Source organism: Callorhinchus milii, unplaced genomic scaffold (genome assembly GCF_018977255.1).
Source record: "Callorhinchus milii isolate IMCB2004 unplaced genomic scaffold, IMCB_Cmil_1.0 Scaffold3, whole genome shotgun sequence".
NCBI lineage: Eukaryota > Metazoa > Chordata > Chondrichthyes > Chimaeriformes > Callorhinchidae > Callorhinchus > Callorhinchus milii.
The window spans coordinates 43,552,084-43,577,216 of record NW_024704744.1 but is presented as its reverse complement, the minus strand read 5'-3'; the positions used below and the strand labels follow the sequence as shown (position 1 = coordinate 43,577,216).

General features: G+C 40.0%; 1 protein-coding gene across 12 annotated transcripts in view; it reads left to right on the top strand.

Moving 5' to 3' along the window:
* The window catches only part of eya4 (EYA transcriptional coactivator and phosphatase 4), a 209,906-nt gene extending 185,780 nt beyond the window's left edge, over window positions 1-24,126 (top strand). For 10 of the 12 annotated variants that reach the window (XM_007903513.2, XM_042332967.1, XM_042332970.1 and 7 more), the window contains 6 exons: window positions 3,752-3,810; window positions 3,932-4,092; window positions 8,214-8,328; window positions 10,654-10,775; window positions 11,786-11,886; window positions 21,854-24,126. In XM_007903513.2, the coding sequence (XP_007901704.1) occupies window positions 3,752-3,810; window positions 3,932-4,092; window positions 8,214-8,328; window positions 10,654-10,775; window positions 11,786-11,886; window positions 21,854-21,934 (639 nt within the window). In that variant the 3' untranslated portion in view covers window positions 21,935-24,126. Of the gene's footprint in view, window positions 1-3,751; window positions 3,811-3,931; window positions 4,093-8,213; window positions 8,329-8,467; window positions 8,506-10,653; window positions 10,776-11,646; window positions 11,748-11,785; window positions 11,887-21,853 lie in introns of those variants that run through there. The other 2 variants (XM_007903527.2, XM_042332971.1) reach the window with 2 other exon arrangements.
* The last annotated feature ends 1,007 nt before the right edge of the window (window positions 24,127-25,133 follow it).

Here is a 25,133-nt window from a genome sequence, read left to right as displayed (position 1 = left end):
GGCACCTCGGACAATGAAGCTCACCCCCCAGCACTACGCTGGAGTGTCAGCTTGGATTCTGTGAGTTCCAAATCCCAACACGGGGCTTAAACCCACAACCTGCCTTTCTGTCTGTGACTCAGCCAACAATGCTCCAGATTAATTGGATTGTTCTGTGTGTGAAACCTTGCTGTCCCAAATGGTTGCCTACAGAAACAGTCAGCACACTTGACAGTAATTACCTGTGAAGCACTTTGAGACATTTCAACATTGATAATGTGTTATAAAAATGCAAGTCCTTTCTTGCTTTGTAAGGTTTCTTGGAATCTGGCATTTTAAAATGTTATGGCTGTCTGAATCCATAGCAGTGCTTTGAATTATTGCTTTAGTTGGGTTTACTTTTTCATGCTAGATTCACGCAGCCATCTGTCATTTAATGTTCTGGGACATTGGCTTCCATAACCTTTGGTCATTTTAGTTCCTGTACACCCTCACCTTGACCTGCTTTGTTGGTTCTAAGTGGTTGCTGGTAGAGCGGGGGAGTTCTGTCTCGCTTGCTTCAGGCACAGACTCTGGCCTCTTCGTCGTGCTCTGCTGGGTTAAAGAAGCCTCCTGTGTTGCAGTCGTGCTTGTTCCCCATAACCCAGACAGTGAGGCGGATTATGACGTTGCCAAAGCTGTCACAATTATTCTAAGCTGCTATAAGGTACGCTTTAGTGTAGCAAACAGTGTACTTTTATTAAAATAGCCACAAGTGGCATGTCTTATATATTACTGGGGAACCACTGGAGTGCAGTTATGCTAATAGCTTGCCCGTGTTCAGGATTCTCAGTCTCCATGCATGAAACCTAATTCCCTCAATCTACCTCTTGCTCCCTCTTCGGCTGATTCTTATGCCTAACGTATGGTGCTTCCTCTCAATACAGTAGATTCTCCCTATAGAAGGCTGACAATGAAGCCATATGAAAAGCATATGATATTAAAGTATTCTTGCCAGGAACGTATATGGTTGTGTATGGTTTGTCTATATTTAAGATCCCGAGAAACCATGCATTTTATATGTGTGAGGATCCTATTGTGTGTTACCCAAGAATGACATCTGGTTAATGAGCACATTGTTCATTGGACATCGAAGCTAGCCTACCTTTTTACAGTTGTATATCCTATCACTGAGGACTATATTTGCTTAACCTTGTCATATTTGGCTATTAGGTACAGGAATTCTACTTTAATCTCTATTCGGGTATATGTGCAGAACATTCATTGATTCAGCTGTGCTGAGGTCAGTTTCATATGCCGTAAATTATTGGGTCCATATGAAAGATATATAGCTCTTAAGGCTTGAGGTCAGGCAGCAGCAGCCATCAGTTCGATTGTGAAATTAAAATGATTTGTTGATAGTCTTTTTTGGAGAACAGTGGTACAGTGTTCCATACTCCTGATACTTTATTAGTCGTGGTAGTGAATGCAAGTCTCTAAGCGCCCTACATTTTCAAGTGGTTTTTTTTGAACCATCGTTAAAATTAAGCTTTGAACTTTAGTTTTTATGTTTAGTTTCTCACACCAGTGTCCCGTTAACAAACAATTAGAGAGTATCAGGGCAACTATGTTCGTCCTTGCTGATTATCCCCCATGTCTACATTGTCCCTTTTTCAGGGAAGATGAAAAGGCCCAAATGAATTTTCTCTTAATGCATTTCTTTCTATTCTAACTACTTACCTCCTCCTCCCCCAAAAAGGAGTCTATTTAGTTGTTCTGCTGCTGCTGGATATAGCTTTCTGGGCATCAGTAATTTTTGGATACCTCACTCAATTGACTATTATACTTTTGTGAGCCTTGCGAGCATGTTATCTGTGTATGTGGGGCATTGCAGAGATTGAAACTGTCCTCACTCTATATCTTTGTCTAATTTTCCCTTCCCACTGAAATGTTAGACCAATTGAAGCACCCTAATCCCATCCAGAATTAGATGTGCAAACTCAGCACACACTGGGAATCAAACATGGACTTTCACAATTGGTAGTGCTCATAAACTCACTGGATGAACCCACCTGCCATCGGAGGAGCTCAAACAGGGTATTATGTAAAACATTACTTCATTGCCCAGTGTTTTGGGAATCAAGCTGATCTTGAGAAGACCTTGCTCCACTCGTTTAAACTCACAATCCATCCTCAAAAGATTGTGCTGTGGAATTGTTCTCAATGAATAATCAGAGAAGGTAGAACCTTTTCTGTTGCTTTTACAGAAGCACAGTGAACTCTATTATAAACTATTTACTTCTTAATAAAGACCACATGACCAATACAATATGATGCTCAGTGAACATATTGAAAAGTAATCTGTCAGCCACTGGTATTGTTGTCCACATGCCGATCAGAGCACCGCAAGAGCCAGTGTGAGTATTGATATGAGTGTATCGATGCTGCCACCTACTGGTTGAATAGTATTTTGCAAGCCATTACCTAAAGATGTTAAATGAATTGATTACTTTAGCACAGTAATTAATTTCTTAGCCCCATCTTTTATGAAACTTGATTTGCATTAGCTTTAGTTCCACTAATTCTACTAAAACTTACTAAAACTTATTACTAAAACTTTCTATGCAGATATTTGTATATACAACAAACAACAAAATTATATTTATATAGCATCTTTCACGTCTGGAGGACTTCGCAAGGCGCTGGACAGTCCGGGGTCAGGACCCGAGCATGGGGGAGGGGTGGGGTAGGGTTGAGGGAAGGCAGAGAGGTGGGAGGGCGACCAAAAACATGATCGAAGAGGAAGATCTTGAGACCAGCCTTGAAGGAGGCAAGGGAGGAAACAAGGAGAAGGGACAGTGGGATGGAGTTCCAGAGTGTGGGGGCAGAGAATATAAAAGCCCGGCCACCGATGGTCGGGCGGGAGACGTGGAGCAGGCCGGAACCCGCTGAACGGAGGGAGCGGGCAGGTTGGTAGGGATTCAGCAGGTCAGAGAGGTAGGAGGGGGTAAGGCCATGGATGGCCTTGAAAGTGAGGACGAGGATCTTGAACTCGATCCTCTGGGGGATGGGAGCCAGTGGAGTCGGGCAAGTGTGGGAGTGATGGGGTCACAGAGCCTGGTGTGCGAGAGTACACGAGCTGCAGAGTTTTGGATGATCTGCAGCTTATGAAGGGAAGAGTTGGGAAGGCCGATGAGGAAGAAGTTTCCATAATCGAGCCTTGATGTGACGAATGCGTGGGTGAGGGAAAGAGATGGGTTTTCTTCGAATCTGAAAAAGATTGTATTCATTTCAACTGACTTAAACCAATCTTATCACAAAGCTTCATTGCACAGTACTCAGGTTAACAGCACAACCCTTGACAGTGTTACAGTTTGAGGCAAACTTTAATGACTGCTTCATAATGCAGCACAAAATATAAGTTGGAAATGTCAGCCATGGGGTTGGCATCCAGTTAACTTAAAACAGTAACTACACTTGAAACAGCAGCAGTGCTCTAACCAAGAATGGTGAGCAGGAGATACTTGTATATTTAGAACTCTCTTCTGAAATCCTCCCACCCGGCTCACTCCCTCTCCACATTCAAAACCTGTCTGAAACCTATCTCTTTGACTGCTAATAGTCTGTTAAGGTGCAGTCACAATAGTCTAAATCAAAGGGATGTCTTACCTCCTTCACCCTCCCACTCTACCTAGACTCCCACTCCATCTCTGTAAAGTGCTTGGAGATGTTCTCCTACATTCAAAGTCATATACAAGTTCAAATTGTTTTTAATTCAATGATCTTTCAACAGGAGTGTGATCAGGTTCATATAGATGATGTCTCCTCTGATGATAATGGACAAGACTTAAGGTAATCTTTTCACCTGGTTTGGAAAAATGAATGTTACATTGAAGACCAATTTCAAAATGGTAAACACCTGTTTCATGTTATAATGCATCTCAACGGTTGCTCATTTTTGTTATGTTTGCAGTACCTATAGCTTTGCAACTGACGGCTTTCATGCAGCTGCCACCAGTGCAAACCTTTGCTTAGCCACTGGTGTACGGGGTGGAGTTGACTGGATGAGAAAATTAGCCTTCCGCTACAGACGTGTAAAAGAATTGTACAACACTTACAAAAACAATGTAGGAGGTGAGTTGGGTTGTTTTAGTTTTGTTCCAATGGAGGGGAGCTCTGTTAAGGGCTACTTCTCCTAACCATGAACATTTCAAATTGCTACTTTTCTGAGAAATGCAATTCATTGGCATCCAGTTAAGGACTGGCAAGAAGAGCTTACAGTGATCGTTAGAGTCCAATATTTTTCACTAACTCCATACTATTAGCAATACATTGATTGAGAGCCATCGTCAAAGAAATGATAATGATAATAATTATTGCATTTGATAATGTAATGTCAAAACATCTCAAAGGTAAGTGTTGTTAAGAGTAGTGACTGTGTATTTGTGGGCATTTGTGGTGGCCATTTTGCACATAGTAATGTCCCACAAACAGCTATGAAGTGACTGATCAATTTATCTGGAGGACTGTTGGCCAGGACACTTGGAGAACCCACTTCTGTTTTTGAGTAGTCGTCATAGGATCCTTTAAGTCTACCTGAATAGGCAAATAGGACCTCAGTTCTCACCTGAAGGACGGCATCTTTGAAAATTCTGCACTTCCCCCACTATTGCACTCCCTATGACTTGGAGAGTCATTGTAGAATGTGAGCTTAAGTCCCTACATAGGGCTTGAACCCACAACTTTCTCTGCCCCAGAGACAAGAGTGCTACCAGCTGAGACAAGTTAACAACTGATAATTGCATTTAATCAGATACTGAAATACGTATCTAATATGGAGAATAATTTACAATACTTCTTAACAGGATTCCCTATTGGGGAATCCAAGAAGCACAAATGTGGACTCCATCCTTTAACCAGAAGTACATTGCATCAATCTACAGGAACTCTCCCCAATGCAAAGTAGTTCTTTTAACTTTTTATAACGTTTAACAGGATTCCTTATTTATGGAATTCTGTTAAGAAACAACACAATTTAGACTCCTGTGTGTATGCAAGCATCGGGGCACAAATTAATTTGAGATGTGTATTGTATTCAGAGAATTTTTTGTCTTAACATTCAATATGGAAGGTTCTTGTATATGACATTTGCAATTAAGTACCATAGAAAGGGGATCTTGTTGATCACCATGTATATATATGTGCCTGTGATATGTGTGAATCTATGTGAGTGACTGTGATTCCTCTTTCACCTGTTCCTCTGCATTAAACATTAATGTCCAGTGCACGGATAAAAATCCCCTTCTTTTCCCCCCATGTAAGGGGAAGTAGGGAGGTCAGGAGCCTTTGCCTGTGTGGTGTAATAGTCAGATTTCTTACTAGTAGAGTAACCAGCTGTTGGGGTGATCCAGTCAATGATATATCTTGTTTATCCTGTTTTCTAATACTCACTGATCAGTTCCAGGACCATTTCCCAACATGTTTTTAGTATTTGTTTTGCATTCCCTGATATAATTTGGCAGCTGTGATTCTGAATCAGTATTTTATGAATCAAGTTAGTTTTTTAAAAAAACTGATTTTGACAAAATGGTCTTTAGGAAAAAGGCGAGGGAAGCTCAATAAAACAAGGGAAGTGGAACTTCTTTCACTAAGATATAAAGAAACCTAAAACAGTTTGTGTGTGTGTGTATGAGAGCTTATAATATTTGGCAATCCATTCGTTTTCATCAAAAAGTCCCCTTAAACAGCCCCAATAGTATAAAACTAAACTGAGCCAATCTCCTCCAGACACTGGAATCCTGTATCTCCGCAAAACTAAAAGTAACCAAAAAAAAATTTCATGTCCAAGTCTGGCGACAGAGCAGGGGGAAACCTCCCGCAGCATGATCTGCTTCTCAAAAAGGCCCTGTCCACGGGCCAGTGGCTCATGTACACTAGCAATTGTGGAAGATCTCGGTTCACAAGTACCTATTAGTGAGCTCTGTATTGGCCAGTGACCTGGAGTCGCCATCAGTTTCTGTGCTGTCCCAAGACTATTGCAGGATAAGTCACGATAATAACTTAATCCACTTAACATTTTGTCAGAAAAATGTGTAAATGTAACTGCACAATATGGTATATCTCCTACTAGAACCATTAGAGCTTTGGCTCACAGAGTTAAATTGTAATTGTTCGCTCACAAAATACACAATAAATCCACTTTACAGTATATCCTGTGAAGCGCTTTGAGACATCTCAACGACGTGATAAGTCGCTATATCAAATGCAAAGATTATTATTATTAAGGACATTTCAATGATGATAACTGTAGGACATTTCTAGATCACCAAGTTTTATTAGTGAGTCAGACATGCCTGGACTGCTGCATGCTGATCTGACTAAGAATGTTGTTGGGAGAGTATTTTGGGTGCTAGATAAAACTGTTTTCCCTTCCTCTTTTCCTCCCCACAATCATATGCCATCAGCCTCATCCCTGCACACTGTTGGGAGGATGGGCAACAAAATAGATTTTTTTTTACGTGTTGCACAACTAATTAATTTTACTGGCATTTCATGGCAAGTAAACATTTGATGCCCATAATTATTTTACGCAAACAAATTCCTGTATGATTTTGATGTATGAAAATGAAAGTTGGAGTGTTCCTTTTGATACAGTGATTTAATGCTGAATTGACTTCTATATCTGAAATTATTAATAGTTTGAATAAAATACAGCAGATCAACTTCTAAACAGTATTTGTTTTCAATTAAGAGTAAATTGGTAAGTGGAGAACTACGACACGTGTCCGAGACCATAGTCTACCATTAGGGAGGTTTGTTGTTGTAACAAATAGAATAATAGCTGGAGTTGGTCAAGAGACTGTTGAGTTTGTTTATCTTTAAATAAACACAAGAACATATCAATGGAATGACAACCAACTGGAAGTCTAATCTGAACGAAAAATATGTTAATTCAATTTGGGAGAAAAACAGCATCCTGAAAATGGATTTATAGTTCCATTACGTTAGATGTTTTTTGGTCAGCCGGGAGTTTGCAGACACACGAGTCTCCAGTTCCAGCTACTGAGAAACGTACAGAAGTCGAGAGCAAGTAATCTCTCCCTGCCTGTCCAGACTTGCCTAAACTACAGCTGTATATTGGCAGAAGCCAAGAAATCAGAACCCACAGCACACTTGGGGCTACTGCTTGAACTGAACCGACTAACTGATATCAGTATAAGGTACCTGGTAAGTAAGATTCTCATTGCTTGTCCAAAGAGGTTATGAAGAGACAAGTGGAAATAATCTAATCCTCCAGAAATTGCCTACCCCTCATTGCTGATGATGTCATTTTGGCTCAGTTAGTTGCACTCTCATTTCTGGTTTAGAAGATTGTGGGTAATTATGTGTGTAAATAGTCTAGATTGATATGCCAGTTTGGTACTGTACTGGAGCAGCATTGTATCATCAGAGATGCCATGCCGCCCTTCAAATGAGTCTTTGAAACCAAGATCCCAAATTCTATTTTCAGATGAATCTTAAAGATCCCATGATATGATGGAAAAGAGGAGAATTTGTTTTCTTTCCTGTTGTCCTGGCCAACAATCCTCCAGATATATTGATCATTCACCTCATGACTGTTTGTGGAACCTTGACAAGTGCATATGTTTGCCATCAGAAAGAGTCACATATGACAGTAATTACTTGTGAGGTGAATTCTGGTGTAAGAAGGTACTTGAAAATGCAAGTCTCTCCTTCTTCATGCACCACTTATGAGCCAGGAAAGCTGGTCCGTCGTGCCAGACTCAGATATTGAATTGTGAGTCCCCGAGAGTGAGTGGACAGATCTGCTCTCCCTTAGCCAAGAATGATCCCATGTCACCAGGGTGAGCAATTTTGCCTTTTTTCCCCTCTCCCATCCTCTTCAGACCACAGACAGGACTTTGTAACTGAAGTGTCACACACACTGTAACCAAAGCCTTTTGGTGGTGTGCTGAGATTGGCAGAGCGCTGCATGTGTGCTTAGTCCAGATTTAGTCCAGATGAGAGCGATAGAGCAGGAGCAGAAAATATAAATCCTGCTCCCTTTACTTCTCACTCCACTGCTGGAAGTGAGGTCATGTCCATTATAAACAGGGCATTAAACAGATCGAGAAATAGTTTATCCAATCTAAATAACCAATGATTACTTTTGTGAAGATGGAAATCTTTTTTCAAGCAGGACATCCAAAATGTTGATAGTACATATTCTACGTTTGTCTCTCTTGTTGTTTTAGGACTACTTGGTCCAGCAAAACGAGATGCCTGGCTTCAGTTAAGGGCTGAGATCGAAGCCTTGACAGACTCCTGGCTGTCAAATGCACTTAAATCACTGTCAATCATCAGCTCAAGGTACAAAATATACAGAATATATAGCTCACGGTACAATGTATTATGCTGTCCATGCAGACAGGTACACATTGGAAATGTCAAACTGTTCACCTTGATGCAAGTGAAGTTTATTGAAGTTTCTGTAATGTCATTCATCCAGAACCAAATGCTGCCATTAGAAGACATTATCAAGAGGCAAATGGGAAGAATTCCTGCTCCCAGTGTCTGAGCCAGGCTGGTGGGTGTGTTGTCAGCAGTGCCCTGGAGTACTGCATAGCCGCCTGGCTCAGGAACTGGACTACCAAGACTGTCACAGAGGTCTAGCTCGATTCTGACGTTCTGTCCTGATCAGATTCATCCTGCACCACCACCCCATGCAGAGGTTGGCCGTTCTGTGCCAATTTGCCTCTGGAGAGTATGGTTAAATTACAAACATGCAAAGAATTCTTAAATTCCTACTAGTTTTGTTTTGGACAAATGTCATCCCTTCAGGTGCTTATATTTGTGAGAGTCTTGATGTGCAAGAAAATAGAACCTATTTGTTCCAGTGTTTTGGTGCCCACTATAAACATGGAACTCACCAATCGGCACAGATTACATTAAATAACAACTTGCATTTATATAGCGCCCTTCACTTGGGGTAGCAGAGCAACTCGAGCGCTTAACTGTGGTGGATCCTGAAGCCGAGCTGGGGAGAGGGGGAAGATGTCTGAAGCGTGGTCAAAGAGGAAGGTCTTCAAGCATGATCTGAACCAAAATCTGAACCACAACTGCCCAAACTCACTGCACTTAACAACCCTACAATAGTCAGTAGAACAAGAACTTTGGACTCATTTAAAAACAGCTAGATCCTGTGATGGGAGGATGGGAGGGTGGGGAATGAGATCAAATGGGCTGAAAGATATGCTTCATCTGACTAATCTTGTGATCTTATGAAGATGTTATTTAAGCGTTCCGGGATGCTACCCCACATGTAAGGCACTATATCAATATAAGTTGTTGTTGTTGAAGTCTTTAACATTAAATATTGGCAAGGTGACTTGGGAAAATGAATCGCTAAGATGATTGGAAGTGAATTTAGAAAAATATTTCAAAACTGATATGCTTAAATGCCTTCCATTCTTTATTTATGAAATAATGGTCAAATTTTGAAATGTTCCCCTCCCACTACTCATTATTGGATAGTGCCCAAACCTGGCTGAAAGCCCTGGGTGCCACCATCCTGGATTCATGCGTAATGGGATCATTTTTGAGCATTAACACAATTATTCCAAGTTTATTCAAAGGATAAGTAACTAACTTGAGCAGAGTTAGGGCAGTATCCACTGAATAAACCCTGGGTGGTTGTCTTGGTAGTCCGGTTCCTGAGCCAAGTGGGTCCGCAGTATTCAAGGTCACTGCTGATGGCAGCACAGCCAACCTGGCTCATCGGCAGGACCTGGAAGGGCAGACCAGTCACTGGGGGTAGGGAGAGTGCGTGCAGTCCAATCTATCTCTGTGTAGGTGGGATGCATGGAATTCTCAGCTTGGTTTGGATACTCTTAAGCACGGTGATGGGTTTTTCCATGTGTCAAGACACCCGGCTGACCAAAAGAAAGGGGCACACTTCCTGTGCTCGCAGACTTCAGAGGAGTCCTGTTGAAATGTTTGGACGTTGAGTTAATTGATGCAGCATTAACTATGTGACGCGTCTGTTTATTCCTTTTATCTAATCCTTTGTGGGGGAAAATTCTCTGTTGTCTGACTTGTGAGTTATCAATCGTGTAGTCAGTGCTTTATGGTACAATGGAATTTAAAGACTAATCCAAGAATTAAAACGATCTTCCTCATGCTCCACTGAAATAGATATGACAAAATGGTGCAAGTTATTTTAGCAGAGTTATTCTTAATCTTCCATTCCATATTGCTTGGTTTTGATTCTCTGTTCGAGTTTCTTGGTTGTTTGGAAGAATTTAAAGATAAATTGGCTAAATAACTTGGTGTTACTTTAGGAAATATCCCAAACTTTATTTTGGATTCATGTAAAAATATATATATTCAATTAAGCCAAAAAAAATCAATAGTTTTCAGCATGTTGGTGACAATTTCCACCAGGTTTAGATTTACTCTATTTATGTAGCATTTCAGAGTGTCCAGCATCTGGCAAGTTATTGAATTCAGTCTTAACTTTGAAGACAGTTTTCTATTGCTCTTAAAATAACATAAACTTGTATTTAAGAATCTGTTGAAAATTTGCCAAATTTTGGACACCAAGACATTTCAAAAGCGGAGTAAATCTAAATTCGGGTGGAATTTCTACCTTGTGTTACATGGAAATGGACTAATCTTTTTTTTGTTTCCTCCTAGAAGTAACTGTGTTAATGTCTTGGTAACTACAACACAACTTGTACCAGCACTTGCCAAAGTCCTGCTGTATAGCTTAGGTGGCGCTTTCCCTATTGAAAATATTTACAGTGCAACCAAAATAGGTAAGGATCCAGCACCACATCATAGCCATTATCATAATGTTGAAATAATATTATTTGCAATTTAGGAAGTCAAACAAGATTGTTTTAGTGACTTATACGGAAATGTCTCAAAATGCTTTGTAAATAATTCCTGTCGAGGGTTGTGACTGTAGATAAATGAGACTACAACTTGTACCAGCTATTCGCCCACAAATAGTCTTGAAGTGAATGACCAATTAATTTGTTTCACCAGGACACTGGGAGAAACGCATGTCTATTTGAACAGTGTTATGGGATTTTTAACGTCCTTAACAGGCAGAGAAGCCATGTTTGAGATCTCATTTGAAAAAGGCACCTCTGACTAAACAGGATTACCCCAACACTGTACTGAAGTGTCAGCCTCCATGGTGAGCTCAAACTCCATGGGGTTTGAACACACAACCCAGAGGCGAGAGTGCTACAAACTGAAAGATTAGTTGAGCTGATTTCTCCAAGACTGATTTTGTGGAGTCCTGTAGCTCAGTGGTTAGAGCACTCGCTTTGCAAGTGAGAGACCTGAGTTCAATTCCAGGCAGGGCGAAACCTTGGGCAAGTTTCCTTACTCCACACGTCTAATAATAATCCCTCCAAAACCAAAAACAATAATAAATTGGTCATTTTCAATCTACGACCTTTTGTGGGACACTGCTGTGCGCAATTGGCTGCCATGTTCACCCACAAATATACAGTCAATACACTTTACAGTGTGTTCTGTGAAGCGCTTTGGGACGTCCTCCCGACGTGAAAAGCGCTATATCAAATGCAAGGATTATTATTATTATTATTTTAAGGGAAGAATCTAGTAAAATATTTCAATTATTATTGGAAGGCTGAGCCATGCATTGTTTTTCAGGCAAAGAAAGCTGTTTTCAGCGTATAATGTCCAAATTTGGCACTAAAGTTACTTATGTTGGCATTGGAGATGCCCGAGATGAAGAGTGTGCTGCTAATCAGGTAAATTCATCCTGAACTCTTCCTCATTTATCTTCCAGGCAAAGAAAGTTGCTTTGAACGAATTATGCAAAGGTTTGGCAGAAAAGTAGTGTATGTTGTTATTGGGGATGGTGTAGAAGAAGAACAGGCAGCAAAAAAGGTAACCAGTCTGCTAAATATCGTTGGTGTGACATTTAGATATATTACCGTGGGCTTTGCTTTCTTTGAATTCATTCAATCTTTAAAAAGTTTTATTTGTTTTAAAATAAACTTTTTTCTGCAGTTCTGCATTAGTATGTAGAGCATGATGAGATAGTATTCTGGACATGCTGCTTTGTACATTGGAATTAATAGCATTAACCCGATTAGATACTTGTTTTTGTCTTCATTATAAGGTGGTGGGTAATTTGTGTTTGCTTGCTTGATATTTCACAAAATGGTGTGTGTAGTGTAATAGTACAGATTGAGTGGACCAAAGCAACAATGTGCATGTTTTATTGCGATCAATATACATTTCCTCAACATCGCCTTGTTAGAAAACATATTATAAGCACTGACGTGAACCATCTATAATTCATCTTTTATATTTTAATGTTTATGTAAATAAAGTCACTGAAATGACTTGCATATGGTAAAGTGGAACATTAATCAATGCTTACATTTAACATTAGGTTTTGTCATCTGATAGAAGAGATATTAAGATATGAGAATAGTTTAGGATATTAGAATAAAAGTTCTGCTCTACAAGTAGATTAAAGTGATTGGTAATTTCAAGATTAATTGGTGGGAAACGTGCAGAAGCCAGGAATCAGTGATAATAATTATCACATCAGGCAAAGAATGGAGCCAGTTTAGATTTCTATCTCAACATGAAAATACAATAGAATCTAGAGATTACAAAGTGATAGTCCTCTTCCCTTCATTGTAGCGACACTGACAAAGAAGATCACATTTATAACCACAAAAGTCACTACACTTTGCGATAAACTGCTTTGGATACAATTTACCCCCATAGTTTAATTATAACTATCACTGACTCATGTAATATGATATGTATGTGCATGGCAGTGGTGAGATTGCAGGAAATGGGGAGAAAAGTAAAATCTTTCATTCTTAAAATATTCAGAAAGAAGTCATGGAATTGGGACATATAAACTGAGCAATTCTACATCTGAAAGGGTATCAGCAATTTAAACTTATATAACATTGTAAGACAAATCCTTGCATTTGATATAGCGCCTTTCACATTGGGAAGATGTCTCAAAAGTGCTTTGCAGGATATACTTTTAAGTGTATTTTGGTGAGTGAACTTGGCAGCCAATTTGCACACAGAAATGAAATGAGTGACCAGTTTTATTTGGGGGATTGTTTGCCCGGATATAGAGAGAAATTCCCTTCTCTTTTCAAATAATGCCAAGGGATCTTTAACATTCACTTGAACAGGCAAACGGGACCTCTGTTTAATGTGTCATCTGAAGATCAGCACCCCTACAATCCAGTGCTTCCCCCAGGACTATACTGAAGTGTCAGCCTAGATTGTGAATTCGAGGGCCGATATTCTGCCCCAGGAACGAAAGTACTACCGACTGAGCCAGGCTAATACCTAGGAATTGTGGAATGAATGTCTCAAAGTGTTTAACATTTGCACGATAGGGAGAAGGGAGCATTTGGGATGTTGACCTAAAAGCATGGTCGAAGAGATTAAGCATTGCTAGAACCAATGTGTGACTGAATGTTAAAATCCAACCTTATCGGGTTAGGGGAGGTAGCGCTTACTTTCTGAGACTAGTTTATATAGAACAGACCACTCTTGGCACCTGCCAGTTGATGATGTCCCCTCCGTGAAATATGGAAAATACTGTGCCAAGTTATTTCCTGCACCTATGGTATGAATTGCATTGCAAGTTTAAAAATAGGATGGAACGTTTATTAAAAGTACGGCACTCCTGCTGTCAAAACCATTCAAACAGTGATAGGTCAGTTGTAATGCACCGTGAGCGGAGAAAGAGAACTGTGGTGTAATCGCTTTATATATCTCTTAAAGTTAAACTGCAGCTCTCGCTGCCTATTGCCTCCACTGAAGAGCTTGTCTTTAAAAGGGCAGATTGGTTGATGATGTTGGTAGTATACCAATAATAATAATCCTTGCATTTGATATAACGCTTTTCACATCTTCAAGATGTCTCAAAGCGCTTCCCATAATAGACTGTAAAGTGAATTGACCTTATATTGTTTGGCCAAAACGCAGCAGCAAATTGCGCACAGCAGTGTCCCACAAACAGTCGCTGATTGAGTGCCCGAATTTTTTTTTTTTCTTGAGGAATTATTATCAGGCCTGTAGAGTAATGAAACTTGCCCAAGGTTTCGCCCTGCCGGGAATCAAACCCAGGTTTCTCGCTTGCGAGGCGAGTGCTCTAACCACTGAGCTACAGGACTCCACAGTTGGGGTAGTTTAACCAACCAACTGGGGCTATTGCCCCATCAATCTGAAGAGTTGAGAAAGGCACATTAATCTCGTTCCCCTGGTACCCAGTAGCAGCCACTGAGTTTAGTTTCTTAGCATAGCATGCAATGGAAAAACAGGACTAGCCCAAATTTTGCACATAACAGAGAATTTCAGGCGAGTAGAAATATTCCAGTATTCAATCACTTTGGCTATTTAGCAGCATATGTGGCACCAGCACAGTTGCATAATTGTACCTTTTGCAGGCAAGGTTGAGGTCTCCTCCTCACAAGTGAATATAGTGCAAGCAGCTGTGTGTTGCTCAGGTACAGTATTATGTATGCTAATGTTTCAATGTACACAAACCGAGATTTTTGACCACTGGCTGAGAATTTAGTTCTCATGTAACATTGGGCTGCTGTTCACACTGCAGCACAGTCTTGTTTTAGTCAATGCAGTCTTGTTTTGTGAATGAAATTGTACTCGTCTTCAGATTAAACTACAAAATAGGGGCAGATTACCAGGCAAACAGATGGAATTGAAGGTCAGTCTGTGCATCAATATTTTGTCCATCCGCCCTCCCCCACCTCCACCCATAGCGTCACTGCGCAGAATTGAGACCTCGGTTCCTATAGGTGGGACAGTTTCTGAGCAGGGGAGATCTGTAAAGCACAAGCCACAGGGAGGATTGATGGCCTGTCTGTTGCCATCATCAATTATTGTACAAATATGCTACTGAAATTTTCATTTTCCCCCTTCCCCTTCTTATTGTATACTACATAACGGGTCATTTATAGATCAAAACAAAACTGTTCCATTTTCCCCTGGATAGGGTGAGTACCCCGGCTTGGTTCCCCTATTTCTCTGACTTTAGGAGGTGGCTTGAGTCCTGAGTTAACATACAGTCTCCCTCCCGAACCAGAAAATCTCCATGTCTCAGCTCTGCACTCCTCAGATCCTTTCCTAAATTTGATGGTAAAGTCCCACCTTCCCAACGTGTGCTGTGAAGCCTCTGTGGTCAGGACTGAAAATAACATTAATATACTTTGGAATGTTCAATCGGCAGACCGAAAACATGAGTTGAATATTAATTTTCCACTTACCGGACTCTCTAGTCAATACCATGACTCCTCTGGGAGTCCTGTTTGCAGACGCTTCTGAGATCCACGTCGTACGCAGCTCAGGTCTGCTTTCTGACAGCAGCAAACCATTCTCATAACTTTTTTTAAAAATATGTTTTTTTAAAACGCTTTCCTCCCCCACCAAGTAGGTTCCACATAAAAGTAAATCCATTCTTTATCCGAAACTCCTCCCCTGAGATCAAATCAGATGCAGTTTTGCTTTGTGGTTACAGGCGTAAGATGAAATAAAATTAATGATCCATAGGAGACTAAATAATGCATTCTTTCCTGCATTAAAGACGTGTTATTAATAGCCCAGGGTTTTCATTTCATTGAGCTGTCTCAGCTCTGACAGATACAGGACTGCAGTAAGTAAACTGGGAATATAAATCTGAAGGAGTTGAGGCACTTCCGAAAGATTAGGGTTAAAACATGTCGACTTTTATTTGCTGATTTGCTATTTTTGTTCTTTGCACAAGTGGTTATTTGTTACTGGTGAGGAACAAAAATACCAGCTAGATTCAGAACATTTTATAGGGTAGAATAAAGACATTTCATCCATTGTGTCTATGCCGGCTCCTGGTAAAGAACTATTTAGGTATTCCTCTCCAATTTCCTCCAAATCTCTTTAGATTTTTTCTCTTTCAAACATTCTTAAATGCTATTTAAGCACATTTTTTTGTAAGACAATCCTATATCCCAATAACCATGTGTGAAAATATTTCTGGTTATCTCACTCTTCATTTTTGCTTGTAATGACTATAGTTTAACATGCTCCTGAGTTCATCTGTTTCTACACATTCCTCACCTGTGATAAAGCAGTTTTCTAAATTTAGGTACTTTGGTTATGTGGCTGTGCAGCACTTAATGTTGAAAATAAATGTAAAAGGAGTGGAATTTTAAAAAATCCTTACATTTGATCTGTCGCCTTTCACATCAGGAGGAAGTATCAGAGTACTGCACAAAATTTTACTCTAAAGGGTGGTGATGTTTTATGTGCAGGCAAATGCAGCAGCCAATTTGTGCAAAGTAATGTCCACCAAACAGCCTTTAATAAAATGCAACAGAAAATACTGCAGATGCTGGACATCTGAAACAAAAACAGAAGTCGCTGGGAACACTCAGCAGGTCAGGCAGCATTTATGGAGTAAGGAAAGTGAGTCAATGTTTCAGGTCCACAGCCCTTCATCAGAAATGACTGAGCCTGGCTGGAGTATCACTGTACAGGGAATTGCACTGTACAGAATCTAGAAACCTCCTCACAGACAGGGAAGAGACTCTGACCCTGAGCTACTTTCTCACAGTACAGTTTCTGGTTTTAGCACTAAGATCCTTGAGACTAGGTCAAACTTTCTTAAGTTGGAAATGAGACATGGAACTGGAGATCTTTTAGATTGATCAGGTCTAAAAAGAGGGGAAGTATTTTGCTAAATTGAGAACAAATCAAACTTTTTTTAAGATTGCATGTTGAGATCTGAGATGAAGAGTGTATGTCTTTGGGAGGAACGTCAGATTATCCCAGTCTGATTTTATGACTAGTTGCCATAAATCTACATCTTAAAAATAAATATCATTGTTCTACCTTTTAAAAATAAATAAATCATGAAAGTTTCAATTCTCATACTGCCTGGCATGACCTAAAGGTTAGCATTTGTAGCTATAAAAGCCATGAACAAAAAACTACTACATAGTGGTATAGAGGATCTGGGAACCTGTACAAATTAATGGCCAAGAGTGTTGTATTTATTTTTGGGCATCTCACTTTTGGGAGGATGTGATGGCCAATGAGAGGGCCAAAGGCCACTGATACCAGGGCTTAAAGGGTTAAATTATGAGGACAGGTTGCATAAATTTTGTCTGTATTCCTTTGAGTTTAGAAGGTTGAGGGGTGATATAATTGAGGTTTTTAAAATAATAAAGGTATTTGAAAGGGTAAATAGAGAGAAACTATTTCCTCGGGTGGGGAATCCAGAACAAGGGGGCATGATCTTAAAATTAGAGCTAGGCTATTCAGGAATGAAATCAGGAGGCAATTTTTCACACAAAGGGTAGTGGAAATCTGGAACGATCTCCCCCAAAAGGCTGTGGATGGTGGATCCATTCATACTTTCAAGACAGAGGTGGATAGATATTTGTTAGGTCATCAAGGGTATCAAGGGATATGGGGCAAGAGTGCATAATTGAAGTTGAGATATGTGATCTTATTGAATGGGCACAGAAGAGATTCACTAGGGTGACACCTGGGATGATGGGCTTTATTTATGAGAAAAGACAATCAAAACTGGGCTTGTTTGGTTTGAAGAAAGAAGGTTGAGAGAAGACCTGATAAAGTTCAAAATCATTGAGAGAGGGGGTTAAGATACATAGGAAGAAACTATTTTTATTGGTTGGCAAGTCAGTAACCAGAGGCATATTTTTTTAAAAAAATAGAGTTCAATTTTCTCCTCATTGGCACATGGCGCTGCCCCGGTCTGGCCTCCTCTTGCACGTCCACTTGTTCTCCATTACTCTGTCCGAGTGGCAATTCACGTGTGAGCCTTAGCAATGAATTTCACTCGACAGTAGAGGGCATCACATCTCAGCCTGATTCAGGAGCTGCACATGTATTACCAGTAGAGGGCGCAAAGAGGAACCCTGGTTGGTTTACCTTTGCTAACCCTGAGGGGCGAGGGTCAATTTAGCACCAATGTAGCATCCCAGACCAGCAAACTCAGCAAGGATTAGGATTTGAACCAGGAACCTCCTGTTGTATAGGCTGCAGCTCCATCCACTACACTATTGGGGCTGTCTTTCAAGGCCAGATTTTAAAGATCATAGTAAAAAGGACAGGTGTAGAGAATTTTCTTTTACAAAGAATTTGGTAAAATTCATTCTTTTACAAACACGCCTGTTTACCTAGCAGTAAGCAGGCTGTTAGTCAATTGACGGATCGCTTTTCCGGGGTAATAATTCCTTCAAAAATAATAATAATAAATTGGTCACTTCAATCCATGACTGTTTGTGGGATACTGCTGTGTGCAATCGGCTGCTGCGCTTCGCCCCAAAAATATATAGTCAATTCACTTTACAGTGTTTTCTGGGAAGCACTTTGAGACGTATCAAAGACTTGATAAGGTGCTATATCAAATGCAAGGATTATTATTATTAACCGACACCTGACTTTCAGCGCTTTGGGATGTCCTCCCAACGTGAAAGGCACTCTATAAATGTAATTTTGTTATTCTTGTTGTTGTATTAGTTCATGGACAGAAAGAGTGGTGGAAGCAGAATATATCATTAGTTTTTTTTAAAGAAAAGCAAATTCGAAAAATATTTGGAAAGGAAAAATATAATAAGTATGGGTCAAGAGTAGGGGAGTGGAACTTAAACACACTATTCTAAATAAACTAAACCTCTGCCTTTATTTTGGTGGTTATTGTAAATCTGTGCTTTCTCACTCACTCACCAGTGTAATAGTTTCTTTGCACTTATTTTGCCAAAACCTTCTTAATTTTAATCACCACTATCAGGTCTCTCGCAACCATCCCTGTTAAAACAATAACTGTCTGTTCCAGTGAAAAGAATCCCATTTTTTTCTCGTCCTCCCTGGTGTCATCAAAATTAATTTCTTCTGTACCTTCTCCATTGCCGTGACATTCTGCCTAAAGTGGGTCAGTGTTCATAGTAATAATCATAATCCTTACATCTGAAGCAACTCCTTTCATGTTAGGGGAACGTCTGAAAGTGCTTTACAGGGTTTACTGCAATCACTGTTTACTCTTCCTATTTTCAGGTCTCGGAGACCTTTCTTTTCGACCGTGCCTTTGGTCACCTTCCTTCCTCCCCCTCCTCTGGCTCGGTCCCGGGATCTGTTACTGTGAAGCGCTCTGAGACGCCGTCCGGCGTGGAGGGCACTATATAAATCCAAGTTGTTGTTGTTGTTGCAATATGCAGTGACTAGGTGAATGCATCAGTGATTTGGACAGAGCAGTGGTCTACAAATAGCCATGAAGTGAATGACAATTGTAACTGGGGGATTGTTGGCTAGGATACCGAGAGAAACACCATTCACTTTTTGAATAGTAAAATGGGATATTTAATGTCCATCCGAACAGCCAGATAATAATAATAATAATAATCCTTGCATTTGATATAGCGCTTTTCACGTCGGGAGGACGTCCCAAAGCGCTTCACAGAACACACTGTAAAGTGAATTGACTGTATATTTGTGGGCGAACGCGGCAGCCAATTGTGCACAGCAATGTCCCACAAACAGTCGTAGATTGAAAATGACCAATTTATTATTGTTTTGTTTTTTGGAGGGATTATTATTAGGCGTGTGGAGTAAGGAAACTTGCCCAAGGTTTCGCCCTGCCTGGAATTGAACTCAGGTCTCTCACTTGCAAAGCGAGTGCTGTAACCACTGAGCTACAGGACTCCATGAAACCTCAGTTTAACATCTCATCTGAAGGAATAGCATCTCCAGCAATGTAGTGCTGCCCCCATCACTGTACTGGAGTGTCAGCCTGAATGATGTGAGTTCAAAGCCCTGCTTGAACCCACCACCTTCTGACTAAGAGCTGAGAGTGTTGCCACTAAGGCCAAGGTAGTGGGAGTAAATGTGGAGAGCCAGCATGGACATGGTGGACAAGTGCCCTCCTGTGCTGTAGAATTCTATGATTTTTTATGCAGTAAGGAGTTGCACCACATATACCCTGAGGGAGGAGCTTGCTTGCTTGCATTCCACACTGCTAAACACATCCCCATTTGGTTTTCATTACCGCCCGTCGGTCCACATCTCCCTCAAGTGCGACTGACAAAATAAGCCACCACAGCTGGGACGCTGGCAATTCTATCCCGTTTGTAAACTTTCTTCTTTCCTTCCCATTAAGTCAGGAGGGAATTTATAAACGTTTGGTTCTTTTCCTCCCATAAAGTCAGTCGGGAGTCAGGAACATATGCTGTGTATTTAAGTGAAGTATCTGAGTTTTTATAATTATGTGTGGGAAATACTTCAGCATCATTTATGACTTTTCTAAAAAATTTTTTAGAATGTCAGTCTAACTGGCTAGAACCAAGTTGTGGAGCGATGTAGTTGTGTCTGAAAGTCTGGAGCACACAATGGAAGTGAAGGGAGTGATGAAAGAACATCTGCAGTAGTTGCTGTTCATAGTATTGTGCGTGCACACTGCTGATTCTGGTAGCCCGCGATGTTTAATGACACATCTACACTCAGCACCAAAACAGTAACTGTTGCAGCTGGAATACAGTTCCATGCTCTCTCCAGTAACTTTCCCAAGTGTCCATTGTTCACATGTCAACCCAGACAGTTAGTACCAGTGTCACTTTGGAGGTGGGGGGGAGAAGAGACATTACACTCAGCCACACCCAGTAAGGGACAGGGGTCACTGAATGCAGATCAGGAGTCACTTCTTGCTCGTCGGTTGTCTCTAACTCTTTAAAGTAAAAGACCGCCTTCTGGGTCAACAGGTTGCTGCTGACGTTGTATCCTGTGTGGCGTACATGCACAATGCAGGAAATTACCTCAATAATGACCCAGATGTTGTCCATCTTTAGTGTACTGGAAGCCAAAATGCCTGACTTTTGGGCCATCAGTTAGCTACTGATCTCACTTCCTGTGTGCCACACATGCACATCACACAGAGAGTGGCGGCAGTAACCTGGTCATTTTTAGTGCAGGAGCTAGCCAGCACCAGGCATGTGTATTGAATGGGGGCCAAACACCATTCGCATATAAATGGGTCACGGCTCTAGCAAAGCGCATTATATTAAGGTTCCGTGGTGTTTGTATCCCTTCCACTAAACCTTCTTAGATCGGGGATCAAACCTGAGATGTTGACCATCTGTATGTTTCAGGTTACAACTCGGTCATTGTGGGTAAAATTCTTCTATTTTTATATCAGACGTTCCAAAGAACTATGGTCAGTCGTGTAAAAACCAAAAAAGCACAATATCAGCCATTTCTATAGCAGGGATTTACTATGCTGCACCATTCACAGCTTAAAGTTCTGCGAACGCTCATCTAAAATGGCCACAAGTAGTCAATGCTCCAATTAATCCTCAGCAAATGATTCTTCTGTTGTGCTTTAATGTAATAAATACATTGTGCTGATCTCAGACACTGAGGATAGATATTCCTGAATATTCCTGATTACTGAGCCACACAAAAAATCTTGATAGATTTTCGATATAATCTAAACCTAATCATTTTACTATAGTCAGTTGTTCTGATGATATAATTTGACACATTTCATCCATACAGGTGAGATATTACTCAAATATATTGACAGACATGCAATGAATGAATGGCAAAAAGCCCTTGCTGTCTGCACACACCCATCACAAGAATGACATGATCCTGAGATTTGACATAAAGTGATTTAGCTGAAATGCAGAACTCTCAAAGTTTAATAGCTATAGTAACTGATATGCAGTGTAGACAACTCTCAAAGTAGTTTTCATTGTATAAAATGTGCTTGAAAAGTTAGGAATTTAAAATCCTACTTGCATTTGTCGCATGGGTAATTCAGTAATTGATGTTATTTTATGTTTTATTGTTCCAGCACAATATGCCTTTCTGGAGGATATCAAGCCACTCGGACCTGTTGGCTTTGAATCAAGCACTGGAACTGGAGTACTTGTAGCTGCGTTGAAAAGCACAGCCAGAGATCCAAAACCAACATCTGGATAGCAACGTTTAGGAATACATGAGTTTTTCTTCTGCATTCTTGCAACAGCTCTGGCTTCCACATTTGTCTTAAGAAGAAATGAAGAGAATTGATTTGTCATGTGAGGCTATTGTGAAATCAAACTGCTGAACAGTGACTGGTACATTAAACCTCTGCATAAGGAACTCTGTTGGTCTTAGGAAAATATTGTTCATTATAGATAAAGTGCAAGTTGTGTGTATTTTACAACTCTTCAAGTGATAATACAATGCCCAGGATGCTTGAACAGCTTTTACAATGAACTAGTTCTTTTATAAAATATGAAGCTGCTTCTCCGTATCCAACATGAAGTTGTTCAATGGCACTCCTTGCCTTTGGATGTTCTCGGTAATGCAGTGTTTTAGCAAACTTTAGTCTGCTTATCGAAGCTGAACCTGCATTAGAAGTGCACTGGGCTATATTGACAATCACGTCTAGACCTGCAGTTTGTGTAACTTAGTTACTGTGAGAGCTTACACTAAGTTAGCAGCTGTATTTGAAAACTTAATGCTTTTATGGGAGATAGTCACTTTTTTGTAAAGCTTGACAAGGAGAATATACATAAACGATGTGTTGTGCCTTAAAAGAAAAGACAGTGTTGGTGTGTTACAATGTAACTTTTGTTCCACAAATGTGTAGATAAATTCTTTTGTGATAATTAATTTTTGAAATGACCAAATTTGAAAGAATCAGAAGTAAAAGAACTCTGTGTTCCGCAAGCAAAGAAATGTTCCAGACTATTGGTCTAAAGAGGAAATTAAAATTGGAGAGTTTGTGTTTTTACTTGGAATTTAGTGTTTAATTGTAAATTGCAATCCTTAATGATGTTCAGGAGATTCATTTTAATTTAAACTGTGAGGTAATCTACTCTAGTCATTAAGAAACAGCTTGCCACTTTTTGATATATGCTAGTCTTTACCATTTCTGGAAAGTTTCTAAAATAATTATTGGTTTGGGCACTTATTTGATTTCATGCTAGTGTTTATTTTTGTTTCTAATCTCAAAACTACAATGTCCCAGCCTCACTGACATCAACATACTGTATAACTTTCGTTTCACCTCTTCCCCAATGTATAAAGGGATAGCAGGTACAAGGCTGAAAATAGGTTTAAGGGCTTACTTCATCTCAAGACTCCCAGTCTTCATTGGCAGCCTCACACAGCAATAACTTGACCCAAAGTGAAAAGGTAAATTCTCAGATAATCTAAATATTCTCTCCTACTCAATCAATATTGGCTGTTACAAGTGTACGACAATGCCTCCAAATTCATCCTAGTCATTTGTTCAAAGGACAGAGACCCTAAAGTAACACTGATGTTAAAGGCCTTTAAACTAAGTTCCTCACATAGCATAAATATGATTATGTATTACACAGCTTTATAGCATAATGGCAGAAGTTAAATTAAATTAAAGATTAATTTAAAATATGATGGCTTTTAATGCAAGGCTCAAATGCTTGTTGAGAAGCACATATTTGTTTTTTATATCGTAACACTGCAGTTCAACTTCAACTGCTTTGTTACTCTAAAATACTATTTACCAATTTATACAATCTGCCGTGTACCACTGAAATTATCCTATGATAGTCAGATCTTCTAAACCAGACACATAGGTTTATATGATGGTTCTCTTCTATACAATATAAAGCTTTTGAGAAGCAACAATATCTTGCTTTTTACACAGCAACCTTCCCCTCCCGCTCCAAAGAAAACATAAAAAGCAAAGGAAATTCTGCAGAAGTACAGACTTTTCTGCCAATATGCTGTAAGTAAAGGTTCTCCGCTTTAAGTGTGATTTAGTACAAGGGATGCTCAGAGGATGCACATAACATTGATACACCACTCAGATTTGTTTAACTTGGTTCCTCCAGATTCTAGCTGAGGGGCTATAGAATAATAAGTATTAGCCACACAGCAACATTTAAGTGGTAACAGTATACTGTTTATGTTTTTTTTATTTATTTTGATTGTGCTTTTTGAACATTAAAATCAACTCTTATGGAAATTTTAAACAGTCCTTGGTTTCTTTGTAATATATTTAGTGTGATTTATCTTGAATATACATGTATAGAAACGGTCTTGATACCTCTGTGTTTCAAATGAATAAAACAAACTTATTTCATTGATTAAGACAGTTTCCGTTTTTGGGATACACAACAACCTGTTTCAGGCAAGGTGTTTACTATAATTGTATTAAATTCAGTATTGTAGCCCAGTAAAGCCAATTGTTTTGCTAAACTCTTTTACTGACGACCAAGATCAAGGAGTGTAAACAACAACAACAAAGTGCATTTCTATAGCATCTTTCACATAGGGAGGACGTCCCAAGACGCTGGATAGGAAAGGGTTTGCTCCCAAGCTGGAGGTTGAATTTGTGAGGGGTGGGAGCCAAGGGGGATGGAGGTAGGAGAGATGACCCAAGGTGTACTCAAAGAGGAAGGTGTTTGGCCAGACCTTGTAGAAGATGATATGAGGGGCAAGGCCAAGGGACTTCCGGGATGAAGTTCCCGAGTGGGGGCAGATAGGCTGAAAGCCAGACCACAGCTTTCACAGTGAGTTGGGCTGGGCAAGATGTGCTAATTATCAAAACTCTTTATGAAACTGCATTTTGCACATCTTAAGTACAGATGGCTGCTAACAGAATTCATACTGTACCCAGTATAATCTACCCAGTGTGTTTACGCAGTGTGGAAAGGCTCCCTTAAGATGTCGATCAGTCCTTTTCTCATGGGGAAAATAGTCTGCTCACGATAGATATCAGCTGATGATCTTACGGTTAAGTTTCTGTGCAGGGGGAAGGGGCATAGGGAACTTAATTTTAAAAATGTTGGTAGCTTACCAGAGCATGATTTTACCAGAATTGATTGTAAGGAAGCTCAGCCTCAGTAAGGTGAACACAATTCATATCAGTTAGAGAATTCACATCATATAAAGATGTGATGTACCCACGAGGAAGAGAATAAGAGTATGGGAGGGAATAGAGAGAAGACTCGTGTGGAGTATAAACACCGGCAGGAATTTGTTCCCATGCTGTACCTTCTCTGTAAATCTATGTAAAGAATTTAAAAAAAACGTAATATAAACATTTTGTCGTAGTCAAATTTGTTGATTTTACAATGGGCTGTGTACTTACCATT